This window comes from Spermophilus citellus (assembly GCF_964194105.1).
Source record: "Spermophilus citellus genome assembly, chromosome: 12".
NCBI lineage: Eukaryota > Metazoa > Chordata > Mammalia > Rodentia > Sciuridae > Spermophilus > Spermophilus citellus.
Genome location: NC_138198.1, coordinates 8749967 through 8772384, shown reverse-complemented (window position 1 = coordinate 8772384; position 22418 = coordinate 8749967). Strand labels below are relative to the sequence as shown.

The 22418-nt window shown below is 37.8% G+C and overlaps 1 protein-coding gene across 1 annotated transcript; it reads right to left on the bottom strand.

Moving 5' to 3' along the window:
* Positions 1-2: 2 nt before the first annotated feature.
* ZNF510 (zinc finger protein 510) lies at positions 3-11142 on the bottom strand. Its single transcript, XM_081262790.1, has 5 exons — positions 10929-11142; positions 10353-10411; positions 5114-5264; positions 4729-4824; positions 3-2170 (listed from the first exon to the last, which is right to left on the bottom strand). Exons 1-5 carry the CDS (start codon positions 10993-10995, stop codon positions 486-488), a joined length of 2058 nt encoding a protein of 685 aa, XP_081118916.1. The 5' UTR covers positions 10996-11142; the 3' UTR covers positions 3-485.
* Between the last annotated feature and the right edge of the window lie 11276 nt (positions 11143-22418).

Genomic DNA, 22418 nt, shown 5'->3' with positions numbered 1-22418 from the left:
ATCGTTCATTTTATTCTTACAGGTCCCTGGAAGCTTCTCAGGAAGACCTCTGATTTGTAAGATCTGGTTATGGCATACATCACAGGCATTCACATTCCAGCAGCCTATCACAAATCCCTCTTAGGTGAAAGGGAAGTTCAGAAAATTTAGACTAGCTGTGTTCCTTAAAGAAAAATGAAACTTACTGTTGAACAGATTAACAGACTGATGCATGAATTATCTAAAAGGGTATGACTTCATTCAAAAGGACTTTGTATTGTCCTCTGAAAAAACAGAAGTCTGTGTGAATTCTTTGATATATCTTAGCGTTGCCTTCTAGACAGAACTCTTCCTATGCTGACATCCATATGGTTTTTTCCTTACGTAAACAGTTGTACTGTAGGGGTTAATTTCTGGAACTATTAGCGTGTGTGTATTTCCAATTGAATTTCCTGGATATCTTCTGTTGTCATATCCATCTTTGTCAGAAATATTTTCCATAGTTATCAATAGAGTTTCCTTCCTCCCTGAGTTCTCTGACATAGAGTTGACTTATACACTTTCCCATACTCACTGCACTCATAAGCTTTCTCCCCACTGTGAATTCTCTGATGTATTCTGAGGTTTGATTTCTGCCCAAACATCTTCCCACATTTATTACACTGAAAGGGTTTCTCCCCTGTATGAATTCTCTGATGATCACTAAGGATTGCTTTCCGTACAAACTTTTTCCCACACTCATTACATTTAAATGGTTTCTCCCCAGAATGAATTCTCTGATGCACTCTGAGGGTTGATGTCCGGGCAAAGGTTTTCCCACACTCATTACACTGAAATGGTTTCTCTCCTGTGTGAGTTTTCTGATGTTGAATGAGATGATCTTTGCGCCAGAAGGATTTTTCACATTCATTACACTGGTATGTCTTCTCCCCACTATGAGTTCTTTGATGTATTCTGAGGTTAGATTTCTGGCCAAAAGTTTTTCCACATTCATTACAATGAAAGGATTTCTCCCCTGTGTGAATTCTGTGATGATCTCTGAGGGTCGACTTCTGAACAAAAGTTTTCCCACACTCAATACATTCATAGGGTTTCTCTCCTGTGTGGATTCTCAGATGGCCCCTGAGGGTTGACTTTTGGACAAATGTCTTCCCACATTCATTACACTTATAGGGTTTCTCTGCTGTGTGAATTCTTTGATGTGTATTGAGGTGGGACTTTTGGGAGAAAGTTTTTCCACATTCATTACATTCAAATGGTTTCTCTCCTGTGTGAGTTCTCTGGTGCTGAATGAGATGGCCTTTCTGACAAAAGGATTTCCCACATTCACTACATCTATAGGGTTTCATGTCAGAGTGAGTTCTCTGCTTTACTTTGCAGGTTAGTGTCTGATAAGACCTCTTATTTTCATATTCAAAGGATTTATCCCCAGTGTGTATTCTGTCAATACATACTGATGGATTCTCTTCTGCAACAGTTCTCTGAGGCTGAATGAGGTTTGACTGCTTGCTGAAATAATATCTAGGGGCATTAGGTTCATGATACTTCATAGCAGTGTTATATTTATTGTGTTCCTCCAGGGCTGACTTCTGAAAGGAAGACTTTCCACACTGGTGAAGACATGGGGGTTTATCCCTGGTGTTAATTCGTCTATGGTCAAAAAGAGTTATCTTATGAAGGTTTTTCCTACATTCACCACCTTTATAGGAATTTTCTTCTGTGTGAAAACTCTTATGTGTAACAAAGTCAGCATTCTCACAGGTTTTTCCCATCTTATTACCTTCAAGATCTTGCTCCAATGTTTGAAACTTCTTATGCTCAAGAGTTTCCTTATAACTGAGGTCTTGCATGTTTTTATTGTATTCATAAAAGTTCTCTCCAGTATGAGTTCTGCCAAACTTAATTTTGAAAGGCAAATTCTCACATACATTATGGCAATCTGTTTTCTTTGTTGAACAGTTTCTATTATTTTGGACAAATTCAGAAATATTTTGAAAATTCACTTCCCATGATTTACATCTGCAGGACAGTTTTGCTGAACAAATTGGAGCTGTGTGCTGAGTAAATGGTTTCTCCCAAATTTCCCCTCTCTCTCTAGTCAATGTTTTACTTTTGATGAATATTATCTGTTGTAAGTCTTTGTCTTTGATTTTCTTGTTCCTCTTGATCAAGTCATCAACTTTGCAATTTTCTAAAACAAGAAAAAATGAACACATGAAGTAAATACTTCTTATGAGTAGGGTTTATGCACATAGTCTGTTTTATTATATTGAGTTCTCAAAACCTAATAATTCAAATATATGTGTATGTGCAGCCAACTCTCCTTTTAACAATAATATTTATATAGAGCAAACGGGAGAGGAAACTGTTTGCGAATACTATTTGTAGTAAATGAGTATTTCCTAAGTACATAAAAGAAAGGAAAGGAAATAGAAAATAGTCTCACAGGGGTGGTTACTAGGCCTCAGAAAAAGTGGAGAATAGAATGAATACAACAAAGACTATAAACTTCAGTAAAGTATTAAAAATTGGGATAATATACATGAAATAGACTCAATATGGAAAAAGTTTGGTTTGGGAAGTAAATTGCAGGGTAGGTGCAGATATTACCTAGACTACAATGAACTATATTGTTTAAATTCTTCCAATTGGATATCACTCATTTCCATCAACTTTTCAATAGTAAATGTATAACAGCACCGATTTCCATATGATTATGAAGAAGTTTTTAGCTATCTTACAGTTATGATTCACAGAAATACAAGCAATATATGAATTATATATATGTGTGTGTACATATGTAATTTTTAAAAATTATAGATAGATAGACACAAGACCTTTATTTATTTTTATGTGGTGCTGAGGTTCAAATATGCTAGGCAGGCCCTCTACCACTGAGCTACAGCCCTAGCCCTGCAATATATAAACTGATTAAAAGAAAATCCATTCTTGCAACTTAATTAGATTCACAGTTCCATTCTGGCTCTCATCTTTTATTAATTTTGTCATAACACAACAATAAGCGAAGTTGACTCCATCCTGAGTTTTCACATTTCAATGTGACACACGAGTTCAATTTTAAATGAGGAATCATGGAAGAGAAATCATAAGAAAGGTCCAGATTTTTTATGTATTCTAAATGATTGTCTTGATAATTTATATTGCAAAATATGTAACTTGTCACTTATGTTCCACCCATTAAAACTAAGTATCATAGGTTAGACTGGAATTTCCCCCAAGGCTCATATGTTGAAGGCTTGCTTCCCAACAGAGAAATATTCAAAGGTAGGGGCTTTGGGGGAGTGATCAGATCATAAATGCTCTGATCTCATCAGGGGATTAACTCACTGGTAGCTGAATGGACTACTGAGAGGTGGTGGAAACCATAGGCAGTAGGTCACTGGGCTAAGCCCTAGAGGGGTATTTCTTAAAACTTAGCTCATTCCACTCTCTGATTTCCTTCCTAGCTGCCATGAGGTGAACAGCTTTGCTTTTGCCAGACCCTTCTACCCTGATGTTCTGCTTCACCTCAGGCCCACAGCAATGCAGCCTGCCAACCTCTGAAACTGAGCCAAAATAAATCTGTCCTTACGTTGTTCATATCAGATATTTTGGTCAAAGCAAAAAAAGCTAACATGGCATGGAATAATACATAAGTGCATGAAACTTTCATGTGTAACATTACAGTGATATGTATGTATTGATATTTTGTTGGGTTAATCTTTATAATCATTGCACAGAATTTTATGTGGCTACATAATTTTTCCTTAAAAAATACAGCTATTTCTTTACCCGGTGGCTGATGAGCCAAATTTCAGCAAATATAAACAATATTCCCATTAATATTATTACATATACTAGAGAATACAATTATACATTTGGTAGGATGTACAGAGATCAAAGGGCTTGCTTGCTTATAATGTAAGCAAAACATAGTCAAACTAGGTGGCATGTTCCTGACTTCACAATAGTTTTACAAGTTTACACTTCCAATCTATGAATACTGGTCTCTCATAATTCATATCCTCACCAGGACTTGGTATAGCCAGATTTGGCAATCTTATCTTACATCTCTTATTTCACTTTGCAGTCTATAAAAAATAATGTGATAAATTTTCAGATTTACTGACCCTTTAAAAATTTCCTGTTCTGAGCTGGGATGTAGCTCAGTTGGTAGAGCACTTGCCGCTAATGCACAAGGCCCTGGGTTCAATCCCCAGCACCACCAAAAATAAATAAATAAAACTAAAATGAATATTTTCTCTTCAAAGTCTTATGCCCATTTTTCTTAAAGATATATATATATATATATTTAGTTGTTGATAGACCTTTTATATTATTTATTTATATGTGGTGCTGAGAATCGAACCCAATGCCTAAATATGTCAGGCAAGTGTGCTACCGCTGAGCCCCCGTCCCAGTCCTTATGCCCATTTTTCAATTGTGTTGTCTCCCTCTTCTCACATTGATTTATAGAAATCCTTTACATTTTCAGGAAGCTTACTCTGTCTAGGTTACTTTCACTATATTCCAATTCTGCTATTCTGTGGTCTTTTACCCTTTTAAAAGATATCTTTTAAAACAAAGTTTTAAACTTTAAATGGAGTCAGATTTATTAATCATTTCCCTTTGATTAGTTGTTTTTACAACTTTGATCTTTTAATAAAAGTTTCATGATACAAAGGTATTCACTTGTAAACTGACCATCTGGAGTCTAACTACTGCAAACAGATCTGTTCAGTAACTCACCTGGGTCATTTTGGTTTGAAATTTCCTCCTCTGAGAACCAAGGTGCTTCTCCTTGCTCCAACTTGAAGACCACCTCTGGTTTGAAAATGCAGTACCCTATGAATACGGAACAATTGAGGGCTTAGGCCAGATACATGAGCATTCTGTTTTCCAAAAGTAGAAGAAGGTATAGCTTCAGGAGCAGAATCCTCAAAGTAACATTTGAATTTATCACTGAAAGCTGACAACATATTCTCTGTGGTACTCTTAAAAGTTCAGTTACTTTGGATTCTTGAATGAAAATCCTAAATACCATGAAACTTGCTAGGTGTTCATACATGATGGTAAGTAAAAAGGAAGTGCCTTCTCCTGGCATTGCGAGGGTAAGTTAGGCTTATATGCTCACCCAGAGAGACGAGGTGGCTGTAGTTCTCCAGCATCACCTCTCTGTACAGGGTCCTCTGAGCAGGACCCATGTGTTGCCACTCCTCCTGGGTGAGTTCCACAGTCACGTCCCGGAATGACACTGAGGCCTGGAACAACACATTTTGTTTCATCTGTAAGGTCCAGAATTAGAAACAGACATAGAAAATACTCATAAAAATGATTCTTATTATGTTTACTATAAAGAGGTTAAAATGACTATAAACAAAGTCTATTCTGAATTTGATATTATCTCATTCTTTGAAGTTACTCAATTAGTAAAAACATAATAATTCATGTGTATATATTTTTAAGTCATAAACATGAACTACCAATAGATGTTAGTAATATTTTTGCTTTTTAAATTATTTTTATAGTCAGAAGATGTAAAATACCATCAGAGACTTGCAAATGTTGATAGTGAAAATATTTACTACCTGATAATTTATAGGAAAATTTGCTAATCTCTACACCAAAAAATCTGATTTAAGGAAAAATCATCAGCACAAAAGCAACAACAAAGATAACATTTTATATAAAAAGAAATAGGGGGCTGAGGCTGCGGCTCAGCGGTAGAGCGCTCGCCTAGCATGTGTGAGGCCCTGTGTTTGGTCCTCAACACCACATAAAAATAAATAAACAAACAAAATAAAGGTATTATGTTAAAAATTGTCATTTAATCATTTGCCAAAAGAAAGTTGATGTGGTTATATTAGTATTGAGAAAAGTAGATTATAAGGTAAGAAAGCATGATAAAAGTTGACAAGTAACAACCTAGAATGATGAAATGATCCTTTCAATAGAGTATCTATAACAAACATAAACAGGTATGCACTAGAAAATAGAGCTTTCAAATACAAACATTTGTTATTATTCACAAATTATGTAATTGTGAACTCAATCCTTCACTTAGGTTTATTAGTAACCTCAAAATGAATATTCAGAGTTATCTGTGGTCACTCTTGGTCATCCGTAGAATTTGAGTTTCCCTAGGTGAGGTTGAATAAAATGATGTTTTTTTGTCTTTTATTTTAGTTCTGATGAAGTGGGAGAGAAGAAGCTGGACAATTGAGGAATTTTCAGGAATCAGGTTTATTGACCACAGGATTCAGAGGTGGCTCTTGTCTAAGAATTCTTCCCCTGAACAAAGATTTTGGAAGACTTTTGAACTTTATACCCAGCTGGAGGGGGTTGGGGGGTGTTGGAGGTTCACATGACAAATGCTCTCTATTCCATCCTCTAGACCAGACACAGATTTCACAAGTTTTTAATTAAGAAAATAGAAATATATTTTTTTACAAGTTTGCAAACTAACTCTGTCACACCTTTTGTGTACAAACCTAGCATTTATAAGAAAGAGGTAACTACCAACCACAATAACCTCTGCAGACATCCTGCTGACATGACAAGAGGAGAAGCTTAGTCATGGCAAGGGTGGAGGTACTTCGTCTGCTTCACTGAGAATGTAAACAAGTATCCCTTTCTCACTTTATTTAGTTCCACATTATTTGTATTTTTGTGCTTTTTCTCAATGATTTCGCTTTTTAAAAATGGCCTCTGCTATGGTTTGGAGATAAGGTGTCCCCCCGAAACGCCTGTGTGAATATAAGAATATTGAGGTGAAATGATGAGATTATGAAAGCCATAAACCTACTCAGTTCATCCTAGTTTGAATGGACTGACTAGGTGTAGAGGTAGACAGGGAACGGCTAGGAGGAAATGGTCACTGGGGACATGCCCTGGAAGGGTACCTCTCTCCCGTGGACTCTACTTCAACCTCTCTGCTTCCTGGCTGCCATGAATGGAAATACTCCTCCACCACATCCTTCCATCACGATGTTCAGCCTCACTTGGGCCCAGAGCAATGGGGTTGGCAGACCATGGACTAAACCTCTGGAACTGTGAGTCAAACTTTTTCGCCTCTGAGATGTTCTTATTGGATATTTTAGTCACAGAGACAAAAAGCTGCCTAATATAGCCTACTTGTTTGATATTGATGGACTGTCTAGTGCTCTTAAGCTAGGAAGGATTGGATATGCTCCATGGAGAAAACATTTGAGCTAGGTAAGCTTTGTTCAGGCCTTAGCTATGGTGTGCTGTTGGCTGTTAGCCCAATGTTTATAAATCAACAATATTATAATTTATAACATTATTTATGTTATAAATGTCTTTAAACAGAAACATGACAAGATTACATATTGACTGGCTTAAGAAAATGTGAGCAGAGATTTGCAGGAACCAAACCCTGTATATCCCTTCTTAGTCATGGTTCAGTATTTTACAAATTCAGTATTTATGGTGACTTTATAGAATGCTACAACTGAGGACAACAGGGAATTGCTTATATATAAACAAAAGGTTAAAAAAATGATAAAAAGGCAATTAGTGATTTTAATAGAACTCTTTCAGTAATACAGAAAAGCAGATCGAAAGAACTAACAAGGACATAGAATAGGAATCATCAACTTACAATTCAAAAGCCAAATCTAGCTCATCATCTGTTTCTTTTTATAAATGAAGAAAAACATCATCACCACTACCAGTCCTTTTTTTTTGGTAAATAAAGTTTTATTGGAACACAGACATAATCACATATTTTGCTTACTTAAAAAACAAAATAGAAAACATGTCTCAGTGATATAGAGAAAAACAAATAAATAAATCTGGAGAGACCTTTCAGTAATTAAAATTCTCCCAAACAAAGCCCCAAACCAAATGGCTTCACTGGTAAATCTACCAAATTATTTAAAGAATGTATTATAACACTTCCCTAATTCTCCCCAAAATAAAAGTGAAACACATCCTAATTCAATCTATTCAGTTACCTTGAACTAAAGCCAGACATAAGAAAACTATAGATCAACATCACTTATGTATATAGGTGCAAAAGACTTCAACATAATACCAGCATAATAAAAAGGATGACAATTGTTCCTCTACATACGGTGGCCTGACTTGTCTGTTTTAACTTCATGATGGGAAAGTGATTTACATGCTGTAGAAATTGTATTTTAGTATAACACAGACTTTGTGTTAGATGATTTTTGTCCAAGGTGTGAATGTTCTGAGCATGCTTAAGGTAGCCTAGGCTAAGCTTTAATGTTCACTAAATTAGTGTATTACGGGCAATTTGGACTTATGATATCATATTTTCAATGTATAATGGGTTTATTGGGACACAACAAACAGTAAGTATAATTTGCTGCATAATTGCAATGAGACTTGTCATAAGAAAATCAATGTAATACATCACATTGATAGAATAAAGGAAATATACCACATGATAATCTTTGCAAACAACACAGTAGGAACAGAAGGGAACTTCCTCAACATAATAAGAAACATTTATGAGAAACTGATGTTAACACCAAACATGGGGCCAAAGGACAGAATGTTTCCCCTAAAGATGAGGAACAAGACAAAGAAGGCAAGCTGTAATCATTTCTATTCAGTGCACTAGAAGACCTAGCCATCTTAAATAGGTAAGAAAGGAAGAAAAAAATCATTCAAATTGGAAAGAAAAAAAGTAAATCTCTCTATTCATATACCAAATGATTTAATATAGATAATATTGAAGAATCCACAAAAATTGTTAAATGTTGCTTAGTAAATTCAGAGGAATTGTAGGATACTAAAGAATACACAAAAATAATTTGCATCTCTATACAGACAATGAACAATTTAAGAAAATAATTCTATTTATTTTTATTTATTTATTTTTTTAAAGAGAGAGTGAGAGAGAGGAGAGAGAGAGAGAGAGAGAGAGAGAGAGAGAGAGAGAGAGAGAGAGAGATTTTTTAATATTTATTTTTTAGTTCTCGGTGGACACAACATCTTTGTTGGTATGTGGTGCTGAGGATCGAACCCCGGTCGCACGCATGCCAGGCGAGCGCGCTACCGCTTGAGCCACAACCCCAGCCCAATAATTCTATTTACAATAGAATAAAATATAATGAAACATTTAGGAATAAATTAAGAATTCATTCTAGTGCATGAACACTAGAAAACATTTTTGAAAGAATTAAAAACCTAATAAATGAAAGGGCATTCTATGTGCATAATTGGAAGATTTATATTAAGATGGCAATTTTCCTATGAGTGATTTACGATTCAGTGAAATCTGTATCCATATTCCAAAGGCATTTTTGCAGAATGTCAATCCTCAAATTCATACAATTTTCAAGGAACCCTGAATAGTCAAAACAATCTTGAAAAAAGAAAAGCTGGAAGACTTGTATTTTCTTAGTAATTTAGACAGTGTGATTCTGGCATAAATACAGTCATGTGGATCCATTCGGTAGAACTGAGAACCAAGAAGTAAACCCAGATATCAATCATTTAATAGGGAGAAATAGCCTCATGAAGAATTAATATAGTTCCTGAAGAGGGTGATATTGTAGGAGAAGCCTGACATCCTCTTCTCTGTGTCACAGCCCACTGCCCTTCTACCAAGAGACCCAAGAACAGCCAAGTGGATGCAGTATCCATGACCTTGGGCTTATAGCGCTGGGAGCCCAAAGACCTCTTTATAAATTACCCAGTTTCAGGTATTTTGTTATAGCAACAAAAACAACAGATTAGGACACACCTTCCTTAGCCTGCTGTTAAAAGGTTAAGAACCTCCACGCTTTGTAACAGCTATAGTACCACCCATTCTTTAGGGCTGACATCATCCTCTTCACCTCTCCCCCTTTGATCAACTGAGCCTACACCAGGCATCTTATCTCCCTTCGTTGACAAACTGTCAACCTCAACTTGTTTTAGTCATCTGAAAAATTGTTTTAACAAAATCCCCACTTGGTCCAAGGTATTCTACTAACAGGAAAAAGGAGAAGCAATAGACTGCATTACCTCAGGGCTGTTATGGGGAAGATTTTTTACTATCACTTCCATGAAGACCAACAAAAACACTTTTCTCAATTTTATTAAGTTTAGACTCCACCAGGGTTCAGTCTGGCTTAAGTCTCTCCTAAAGACAAATCTTTAAACAAATACTGTCAGCTACGGATATGAGGGAGGTCAGAATGAAAATGGCAGCAGCACTTTGCAAAATCTGAATCAGAGGATCTGCACTTTCTACACACAGACTCTGCTGTGTTTTCATGAGTTTTTCTATGTCCTCTCTGAAAGGTTCTGGTCCACTCTCATTTTTACTTTTCCACGTTGACAGACCCTTCAATACTATAAATCCATGATACAAAGGTTGTTGATTAAAAACTCACCTGAGACAGGTTCACTTTCTGTCGCTCTTGGAAGAGAGTTGAGAACTGAGGAGGATAACCTGGGGGAAAGGACATGGTCATGAGGGGTCTGGTCAGGTTCGCACTGCCCTCCCGAAGCGCGTCATTAGGCCAGCAGGCGAAGCCCACCCAGGACACGGGTCTGGAACCCGGACAGACAGCACCCCCCGAGTCTGTGCGGCCAGGACGGCCACGTGTGAACATGCCCCCTTCCACTGGGTGACTGACTGTGAGTCCTTTTCCCTATGAATTCGTCCTAAATGTGTCTTCTTTTACTGAGGGCTGAAAAAGTTAAAATTCATGTGACCATTTTACTAACATTACTCATATCGATTGAAAACTAACAGAAAACTGGAAAAAAAAAATAGCTGCTTCGGGGTGGAACGCTCCACGTGTTTCGTTCCAGTTCGGCGCACTTCTTCCAACCGGCGGGGGCAGGCGCGGGGTGCCGGGCGCGGGGCGCGGCCCTGGGCTGGCCCTGGCTGGGTCGCGGCGGCAGGCGGTCTCCGGCCGGCACCGCGGGCTCGCGGTGGAGGGCAGGGCGCCCCGCGCACTCACCGTCCCCGCAGCGGCCCGCAGCGCCCGCCGCCCCGCCATCCGGGAGGGCTTCTGGATGCGGCGACATCCCCGGGCCGGCCCCGTGCCAGGGTAGGAGACCCGGCCTGGCTCGCACCGCGAGGGCGCGCCGGACACGAGCACGTGGCCCCACGCGGCTCCGGAGGCCTCGCCGAGGCGCGCGCCCGACGCTGGGCCGCGCAAAGAGACGCGGCGGCTGGGGGCCAGCCCGTGCTTCCTGCGCACGCGCGGAGGCAGCCCACTCCCAGAAGGGTGCTCGGCACCAGGCGGACTACACTTCCCAGAAGGCCACAATCCAGGTGTCATGCTTCGGATTTTTATTTTCCTTTGGAAGGTTTAGCTGGGGACCACCTGTTACAGACAGTCTGTCCTGATACCAGAAATCCAGGTTCTGCCACAGCCCCAGAGGTTATACGGAATTGTTGTCCTAGTGGCACCTACAGTGTGTAGTCCTTGATCTCATTTTAGTTGCAGAAAAGAGGAGCTAGAAACTCTAGTTGGGAACAATTGGGGAAATTAGCAAGTGGCCTGGACCTTAGAAATATCGAGGGAAGTTACCATGACTTTCGTTTATTGGGATCACGTAGGTAATTTTACACATTATTAAAGAACTGCATGTTTAAGTGCTTTGTGTTGTAGTATACAATTGTGACTTTTAATAAAATAACAACTGGAAAAGGCAAGACATGAAGACTTTCTACCTCTAGTGCTGAGAATATAACTTGGTGGTAATGTGTATGTTTAGCAAGTCTGAGGTCCTGGGTTTAATATCAGACACTTCCAAAGAAGAGGGGGAAAAATCCACCTTTAGAATATGGATATTCTCATTTTACTATTTTCTCTTTTTTAATTGATTTTATTTTTTAAAGTACATGACAGCGGAATACATTACAATTCTTATAACACATATAGAACACAATTTTTCATATCTCTGTATATAAAGCTTATTCACACCAATTCATGTCTTCATTTGTGTACTTTTGATAATGATGTCCATCACATTCCACCATTATTGCGGATCCCCTGCGCCCTCCCTTCCCCTCCCACCCCTCTGCCCTATCTAGAGTTTGTCTATTCCTCCCATGCTCCCCCTCCCTACCTTACTATGAGTCAGTCACCTTATATCAGGGAAAACATTCGGCATTTGTCTTTTTGGAATTGGCTCTCATTTTACTATTTTCTGTGTTTGAAAAAAAATTATTATAAAGTTTATAAAACATGGACTATCATGTTACAAGTGTGCCTTTGAACTCCAGCTGCCAAGAGAAAACAAATATAAATAGCTTTTTTGAGTAAAAAAAGCTGTAAAATGTAACAAATTCTAGAAAATGGAGTCCATTGTTTTTAATACAGGAATAATACCTATGATCCTTAAGTAACCCCATTGATATTACATCATACCTGAAAGTATACAAAATCCTACAAAAGAAAACAGTATACAAATTATGCACATCTTGGAGAAAAAACTTGCCTAAATCTTATATATGCACACTTCTGAAATTAGGAATCATGTTAGAAACCTCTGGATATATTTTATGACATCCTTTTTACTAATACACATGTGTGTGTGCAGATTTCATCATTGATACTTCATGACAGGTGATTTTATTTGGCAAAGATAAACATGAATGAGTTTTGATTAGCAAGAAAAAGGCAATTATTTTTACCAGTTAGTGTAATTTATGTGAATCAAGGTACAAAATTTTAGTGTTGACATTAATAAAACTTCAATAAATATCAGATGAAATAGTATAATTTAAAAAATTCCAATCAGCATTCTAAGACTTCTGTGTGTAATTTTTCTTTGTTGACATTTTTTGCTTAACCTAATGAACTATTCCAACTTTCACTTGAATTAAAAACTTGCAATGACCATAAAAGTCCTGAAAACGACTCAATATTTAATTTGCCTGCCGCTGTTGCAGTAAAACTCAGGACCAGGAAGAGAAAGAATGAATATAGCATGTATCAGAGCCAGCTCTATCCTCCTTACAACAGGTAGGCACTGGAAGAACGTAAGGACATGTCCATGGCACTACCATTATAATAAAATATTTTTACAAAAGTTAATGCTATAACCAACTAAAAGCAATTTCTAAGGTAAACATTTTATATTTCTAAATATGCGTGTGTGTGTGTGTGTGTGTGTGTGTGTGTGTGTGTGTGCTGGGTACTGAATCCAGGAGTGTTCTCTTTCTGAACTACATCACTGGCCCTTTTTAAAAATTTGAAACTTAGTATCACTAAGTTTCCCTGCTGGTCTCAAGCTGGTGAGCCTCTTCTGTCTAAATTTTCAGAGTAGCTGAGGTTATAAGGCATGCACCACTGTGCCCAAGTTAAATGTTAGAATTTCTTAAGTTTTTAAAGTAAACAAATGCTTCTAAATAATAAAACTACTCACCTCCTTTCCAGGCAGTTGCCCCTGAGGCCACTGACTTTGCCAATGCCCACAAAGCTCCAAAATGGGGGCTGCCAGCGCAGGTGCAGTACCGCCAAGGTAATAGATATTTGCAGTGAGACATTCTAAGGCCATTAAACACCCTGTTTCTTCTTAAACTGTCACTCACTAATTTCCTAGTGTTTATTCATCCATCCAGGATAGCTGGTAGTTTGCAATTTTTGACAGTTATAAAAAGCTAGTGTAATGTAACGTTCACATATGTTTCTTGAAAATTTCAATTTACAGTGCTGGAGTTATAGCTCAGTGGTAAAGCGTTTGCCTCACACATGTGAGGCAATGGGTTCGATTCCAGCACCACATAAAAATAAATAAATAAATAAAATAGATATATAAAAAAATAAAATTTCAATTCACTTAAAAATCATGCCTTTAAATTGCCTTATATGCCTATTCTTCTGCAGGTATACTGTTCAGATTACTCTTAATTTTATAGAAAGATGTGGAATATGGTATAATAAATCCTCCAATTTTGTTCCTTTTTCTTTAGAATTGTTCTCAGTTTCTATTTCCTTTGCCTTTGAATGCATACTGATATCTGCAAGGACAGCTGCTGAAATTTGGGAGAATTGGCATCTTAATATTTAATATTTCAGTTCATGAAAACTGTGTAGTGTATCTGTGAGTGTATCTCATGTCCATCTTTGATTTCTTTCACCTGAGCTTTATAATTTTCAGCACACATTTCCCACACTTATTTTGATAGGTTTGTACATAAGTCTTTTCTTCTTTTTTTCTTTTTTATCCCTCCTTTCTCCTTTTTTTGTGATTATAGATTTTTTAAAAGTGTCAAATTCCATTTATTCATTTCGGGTACATAGGAATAGTACTGGCTTTTGTGTATTGGCCATATCCTGCTAATTCATACTCACTAAAGTTTTCTTTCTTTTCTAGGTTGGACATGTTCTTTTCTTTTCTTTTTCTTTTTCTTTCTTTTTTTTTTTTTTTTTTTTTTTTTGGTATCAGGGATTGAACTCAGGGGCACTCGACTACTGAGCTACACCCCAGTCCTATTTTGTATTATATTTAGATACAGCGTCTCATTGACTTGCTTAGCACCTGCTTTTTTTTGAACTCATGATCCTCCTGCCTCAGCCTCCTGAGCCACTGGGATTACAGGCATGTGCTACTGCATCTGGCTTAGGTTGGACATTTTCTACAAACAAAATTTTTTTTTTCTGAAAACAAAAGACCATTTTGTTTATTCCTGTATGACTGTAGAATGTTATGTCTTTCTTTTTACCTTAGTCCAGTGGCTAAGATTTGCAGAATGATGTTGAATAGAGTATGGATGGATCACTACTGTCTTAGCCTGAGTTGTGCTGCTGCAACAGAATAGCTGAGACTAAATTATAAAGAAGTTCCAGATGAAAGTACCAGCAGGTCTGATGTCTGGTGAGGGTAGTGCTGTGAATGCTGCATACTGTAGGAGAGGCAGTGGGACCCGAGTTCTTCACAGGGCAAAAGAGTCAGAAAGGGAAAGAGGCTGGAGAGGCCCAAAGTCACTGTTTATGTGCACCAGTCTCACTCATGAGTTTCAGAGGGGAGAAGCATTCAAACGTTAGCAATTGCCTTATCCTGCAATTCAGATATGCCATCAAGTGCGTCCTTAAGTAATAAGGTGGAAGTTCTCAATAAGGAACACAATTTTATGTGTTCTATCTACGATAAGAACAAATACCCTACCTATATCTATGGTAAAAACAAATACCCTACCTATGAAATTTCAAAGAAGGAAAAAAATCATTCATGCTAGTTTTATTTTCACAAGTTCTGTGACAGTGCACCCCACTTCTGTGAGCTTGGTACTGTGGCATCCCACCATCCTGGAACATGCATCAGTGCTGAGCCCTGGGCCCGAGCTGCCCAACAGCCCCCATAGCCATGTGAACTGAATTGCTATCATGCTGTGTTCTGCATGCCTCCACAGCACCTTTTCAAACCCATGGGCTTCTATGCCCTGTCCTTCTGAGTCACAGCAGGTACATTTCTCTTTGGACCTCACTTCCTAGGGTGCACCCCAGAATCTCAGATCTTAGTCCTGAAAGCAATGGCAGAGAGGGAGGGGAATGAATGAAGGAGACTGAGAATGAATGGGAGGACAGACCTGTGGGCCTAGGCTTTACTGGGCCCAGGAAATCACCTACGCAGCTTTCCCATGGAGAGTGCGAACCGCGGTGTTAAACAGGAGGCAGGCATGGGTTCTGTGGGGTCATTTCTATGCAGGGTGTCAGGTCAGTGGGAGGAGTCAAGTAGGCTATATCCAGTGTACCACGGGAAGGTGGTCACCAGGGGCAGCTGTACAAGGCAGAGTACAGGGTCGACCACACTGAGGAACTGAGAGGGTGGACAGCTGGAAACTGTCAAGAGTGACCAAATACTGCTTCTTGTAGGAAGAAGTCCAGGCTGGATTCAGAACAGGTGCCAAGAAAATAAAAATGACTAAGAACACACTACAGGATATACATAGCCTGAAAGTGAGGAGACAGCAAAAGATCTCCATGCAAACAGTAATCAAAGTACAGGGGCAGCTATACTTACATCAGAGGAAACAGACTTTAAGCAAAAGTCTGTCACAGGGGTTAAAGAAATCATTATAAAATGATAAGGGGACCAACTGAATAAGACCACATAACAACTGTAAATACACATGAACCCAACATTGGTGCACCTAAATACATAAAGTAAGTACTCATGAATATGGAGAAATGGCAATACAATAATAGTAGGGGTCTTCAACACGTTACTTTCTTTCTTTTTTTAAAAAATATTTTTAGTTGTAGTTGGATATAATACCTTCATTTATTAATTTATTTTTATGTGGTGCTGAGGATCGAACCCAGCACCTCATGCTGTGAGCACTCTATTGCTGAGCCATAACCCCAGCCCTACTTTCAACAATGGGTAGATGGTTCTCTCTTTCAGTCAGACAGAAAATTAATATGGAAACATTGGGTTTGAACTACATTTTAAAGAGGACCTACGAGACAAACACAGAACATTCCAACCATTAGCAGCAAAATGCATATTCCCCTCAAGGGCATGTGGAACATCCTCCAGGATACAGCATGCTAGGACTTGAAACATGTCTCAACAAAATTTTTAAAAGATTTAAATCATATCAAGTATCATTTCTGACCAGAATGGTATAATTAACAATAGGAATTTTGGAAAGTTCAAGTATGTGGAAATTAACCACCTACTCCTTCCTGAACAAGTGATAGATCAATCAAAAGGGAAATTAAAAAACATCTTGAGGCAAACTAAAATGGAATCAACATATCAAAACCTACGAGATACAATCAAAGCAATACTAAGGGAGATGTAAATACATACCTACATTTAAAAAAAGCAACATTTAAAATAAATAGCCTAACATTACACTTCAAGAACTAGAAAAAGAACAACCTAAATCCAAAGTTGGCAGAAGCGAGATTATAAAGATCAGAGTGAAATTAGTGAAACTGAGAAAAAATATAAAAGTAAAAAGCAACTAAGAGTTGGCTCTTTTGAAAGAATAAATAAAACTGACAAAACATTTAGGAAAAATAGAAAAATACAGAGAAGACTCAAATATAAAATCAGAAATGAAAGTGGAGATATTCAAACAGATGCCTCAGAAATAAAAAGAACTGAAGGGGCTATTATTGACAATTATGTGCTCATTAAATTGGAAAACCTAGAAGAGATGAATAAATTCCTAGAAAAATAGAACATGCCAAGATTTAATCAGGAAGATATGGAAGCATGAACTGGACATTAATAAAGAGACTAAAGTAATAATCAACAACTTCCTAATAACTTGAGAGCATTATGTGAAGGGAAGCAAGCCAAACTCAAAAAGTCAAGAGGAAAACAAAAATTTGGGGTGGTGAGGACGTCATGAGAACTGAAGGGAGATGAACAGAGTAGAGGAAAGGCTGCCCTGGGGTGGGAAGAGAGAAGGGAAAGGGGAAACACTGGGGAATGATACTGGTCAAATTATAGTGTCATATGGGAGCTGGGCTGTGGCTCAGTGGTAGAGCACTTTTGTGAGGCACTGGGTTTGATCCTCAGCATCACATAATAAATAAATACAGGTATTGTGTCCATCTACAACTAAACTAAAAATTTTTAAACTTATGGTGTTATATTGTGTGCATGAATGAATCTGTAACAATGAATCTCACCATTATGTATAATTAAAATGCAGCAATAAAAAAATGTGGGAAAAAGTCCGGGACCAGGTGGTTTGATGGCTGCAGTGTACCAAAGACTCAAAGAGTATGAATACTTTTCTCTCTCTCTCAGTGCTGGGGATGGAGCATACTAGGCAAACACTCTACCACTGAACTAAACCTTCACCCTGTCTCCCTCCCCTTTCTATTCCAGTTCAAACTCATTTCCTTTTAATTAAAGTCCAAGTTACCATTACATGATTTAACAGTCAATGAAGAAGAACTTGTTCAAATAAGGTAGTATGTTATCAACATTTGGAGGTGGTGGTTTACAATCAATACCAATAAAGCCATTTCCTCTAGAGTAGAGATTCCCAGTTCATTTACAGTTAGTCTCAGTTCCTGGATAGGAGAGGAGAAGATTTCCCCATGAGGCCCTGTTTTATCCTTAACAAGCTCTAAGATACGAGCAGCACTAGGAAAAATCATTTAACTGACTAAATGCCCACAATGATTTTGGGTTCTGGAACCAGATCACAGCCAACAAGTGAGTTCATCCTTTTACACAATTCCCAGGCATTTGTGTCTGGTACCTCTGTTTGTTGAAGGACGTCATCCAGCAAGCATCAAACTACCTCCTCTGTCTCTTGTGGTCCATAGGAACATAGGTGAGTTGAAGGATAGCAGCTTTAGGGCCAGAGGGGTATGCTGTATGCACGAAGTCTTGGGGTTGGCCAGGGCTGCTGTGCTACCACTAGACAGTGGAGCGAGGCCTGCCCAGCATGCGAGCAACTGCGTGGGTGGAGGCTGAAGACTGGGTGTCAGTCTACCCTGGAACACCCAAGGTCCTAACATCAATACTTCTTTTTTTGCTGGGATTGAACTCTGGGGCATTCAACCACTGAACCACATCCCCACCCTATTTTGCATTTTATTTAGAGACAGGGTCTCACTGAGTTGCTTGGCACCTTGCCATTGCTGAGGCTGGCTTTGAACTCATGGTTCTCTTATCTCAGCCTCCTGAGCCACAGGGATTATAGGTGTGAGCCACTGTACCTGGCCCTAACATCAATACTTCTTAAATTCCTCCAAAAATAAAGTAAGAGAGCATACTTGCAAACACTTTTGATGAGGCCAGCAACACCTTGATATAAGGCAAAGGCAATATAAGAAAACCATATGCCAATATCTCTGGTGAACATTGATGTAAAAATTCTTAATGAAATACTAGAAAATCAAATTCAGCCATACATTGACAAGATTATTCATTAGAACCAACTAGGATTCACTCCTAATATGCAAGTCTAATTTAATATATGCAAATCAGTGCAACATATCTAACAGAATGAAGGATTAAAAGCCACATGATTATTTCAATTGACATGCTAGCACTTGGCAAAATTCAATATCCTTTCTTGATAAAATCTTTAAAAAAATTAGTTACAGAAGGAAATTTCCACAACATAATAATTTCCACAAGTGGCCATTCATGAAAAGCCCAGAGCTGACATAATCAATGGGAAAATCTGAAATCTTTTTCCTCTAAGATCTGGTACATGGCAGGGGATACCCACTCTCACCACTTCCATTCAACATTGCATTGGAAGTACTTGCAAGAGCAATCAGACAAGAACGTAAAAGTTCTCCAAATTTAAAAGGAAAAATTAAATTTTTCCTCTTTGCAGATGACATTATCCTGTATGTAGAAAATCCCCCAACTCCATAAAAATGTTGAAATTAAAAAATTCAGTAAAATGACAGAATATGTAATCAACATAGAAAAAGTTCCTTTTTTCTGCTTCTTCTTCTTGGTACTAGAGATTGAACTCAGAGGTTCTTTACTACTGAGTTACATGCCCAGTCTTTTTTTATTTTGAGACAATATCTTGCTAAGTTGCCAAGGCTGGCCTCAACCTTGATATCCTGTTTTAGTCTTCCATAAAAGTTGCTTTTCTGTACATCAAGAGCAAACTGTCTCAAAAAATATTTATTTATGATAACATCATTTATCCCATTTATAATAATATAAAAGAAAATCATAATAATCATCATAATCCCATTTATGATAACATCAAAGAAAATAAAATACTTAGGAATAAGTTTAACATAGGAAGTGGAGGATCTGTGCACTGAAAATTATAAAACATTAATGAAAGAAAAACCAAATGGAAAGATACGCTATACTCATGGTTAGAGGAATTAATATTGTTAAAATGTCTAAACTGCTGAAAGCAATATACAAATTCTAAATATTCCCTGCCAAAATTCCAACAGCATTCTTCACAGAATAAGAAACAAAATTCTACAATTTGTAAAGAAACACAGGAGACCCTGAAACAGCCAAAGCAATTTTAAGAAAGAGAAAGAAGGTCAGAAGCATCACACATCCTGATTTCAAATTACACTGCAAAGCTACTATAATAAAACTAGTATGTGAACAGCTTAAAAACAGACTCATAGACTAACAGAGAAGAACGGCAAACCCAGAAATAAACTGAAACATACACAGTCAAATGATTTTTGACAAACACACCAAGAACAAACAATGGGGAAAAGGGCAATCTCTTCAATAAATGGCAGGGGGAAGACTGAATATCCACATGCAACAGAATAACTGGATGCTTATCTTACACCAGACACAAAAATCAACTCAAAATGGACAAAAGACCTAAATACAAGACTGGAAACAATGAAATTCATAGCCAAAGACACAGGGGAAATATTCTTGACACTGGTCTGCATATTGATTTTTTGAATATCATACAAAAATTTCAGACTATGAAATAAATAGTACTATATTAAACCTATAAGCTTCTGCACAGCAAAGAAAATAATCAACAAAATGAAAAAGTAGTCTATAGATGTGGAGAATACTTGCAAACTCTGTATCTGGTAATGGATTAATAGTCAAACTATATGAAGAACTCACATGTCTCAAAACAAAAGCAAAGGCAAACAAGCAAAAGACCTAACCTGACATAAAAATGGCCAACAGGTATATAAAAGGATGCTCAACATCACTATGCATTAGGAAAAAACAAATCAAAACCATAATATCACCATATACCTATTCGGATGGTTATGATTTAAAAAGGTAAGTATTCAAAAGGGTGTGGAGACAAGGGAGCCCTTCTACACAGTTGGTGGGAATGGAAATTGATGTAGCCGGTATGGAACACAACAGTTTACATAAAAAATTAAAAACAGTACTGTCATATAAATCAGCAAACCCTTTGCTAGTTATGTCTCCAATGCAAACAAAACCAGCAGGTCACAGAGATAATCTGCATTCCCATGATCACTGCAACCCAGTAGCCACAATTCAGAAACAACCTAGGCTAGATGAACAAATTGTGTGTGTGTACAGAACACTGTTCAGGCTTAATAAAAGAGAGCCTGCCATTTGCCACAACACAGGTGAAACTGGAGGCCATGCTGCTGAGTGAAATAAGCCAGATATACAAAGAAAAATACTGCAAGATCTCACTTATGGTGTGAAATAGAAAGTCAACTACAGAGAAATAAAAAATAAAACAGTGGCTACCAGGGGTGGGGTGGAACTGGGGAGAGGTAGTCAAAGGACACAAAGTGGAGATACATTGGATGAAAAAGTCTAGAGGTCTAGCATACAACAGGAGGGCAAAGTCAATAAGACTGTATTTGTATTTGGGATTTATGCAGAGTAGATTTTGGATGCTGTTACTATATACATGAAAAAGTATGTTAACTTGCTTGACTATAGTAGTAGTCACACTGCATATAAGTACAGGTGGTCCTCTACTTAAAATGGTTCAACTAAGGATTTTTTTCTTCATGACAGTGCAAAAATGATACATATTTAGTACAAATTATACATCAAATTTGAATTTTGGTCTTTTCCCTGGCTAGGGACACATAAAATGATACTTTCTGCAATGCTAGACAGACAGGAGCATCAAACTGCAGCTCTTGGCCAGCCACATAATCATGAGGGAGAAGAGACCTTCAATAAGGAAATTCACTTTATAACAAACACAGAAATCAGTACAGACAACAACAATGGAAGAGGTTCCATGCAGGGCTGGGATGTAGCTCAGTGGCAAGGCGTGTGCCTTGTATTCGCAAAGCCCTGGGTTCGACCCCCAGTTCCAAAAAGGACAAAAAAGGAGGGGAGGGGAGGGGGGATAGTAGAGGATAGGAAAGGCAGCAAAATACAACAGACATGAGTATGTCAATATGTAAATCAGTGGAAGCGTAACTGATGTGACTCTGCAATCTGTATATGGGGTAAAAATGGGAGTTCATAACCCACTTGAATCAAAGTGTGAAATATGATATATCAAGAACTATGTAATGTTTTGAACAACCAATAAAAAAATAAATAAATAATAATAACAAAAAAAAAAACCAAAAAGGACAAAAAAAGGGAAAAGGTTCCATGTAAACAGGAAGCAAGAGAGAGAGAGAGCAGAATAAGTTATTCTGACAAAACAGAATTTAAATACAACAGGTTAGCAAAACATCCAACAAAGCAAGAAGAACGAACAATTATAAACATTTACAGACCTAGTAACAGGCCATCAAAATACAAGAACCAAACATGGGAGAAATACAGTCCATGATCACAGTTTGAAACTTCAATTCTAATTGTTGGATTGCACAGCCAGACAGAAGACAAGCAAAACTTGAACACAGTAAACCAGTTGCTCTGACATGTATAAGCTACCCAACAACAGAATACACATTCCTTTCAAGTGCATGGGGCATTCTGCAGGAGAGACTATGTCAGTCCAGAAAGTAAGTCTTGGGTAGTTTCAAAGATAGATATTACACAGTGTCTTCTATAATCATGGTGGTATGAAGTTAGAAATCTGGAAT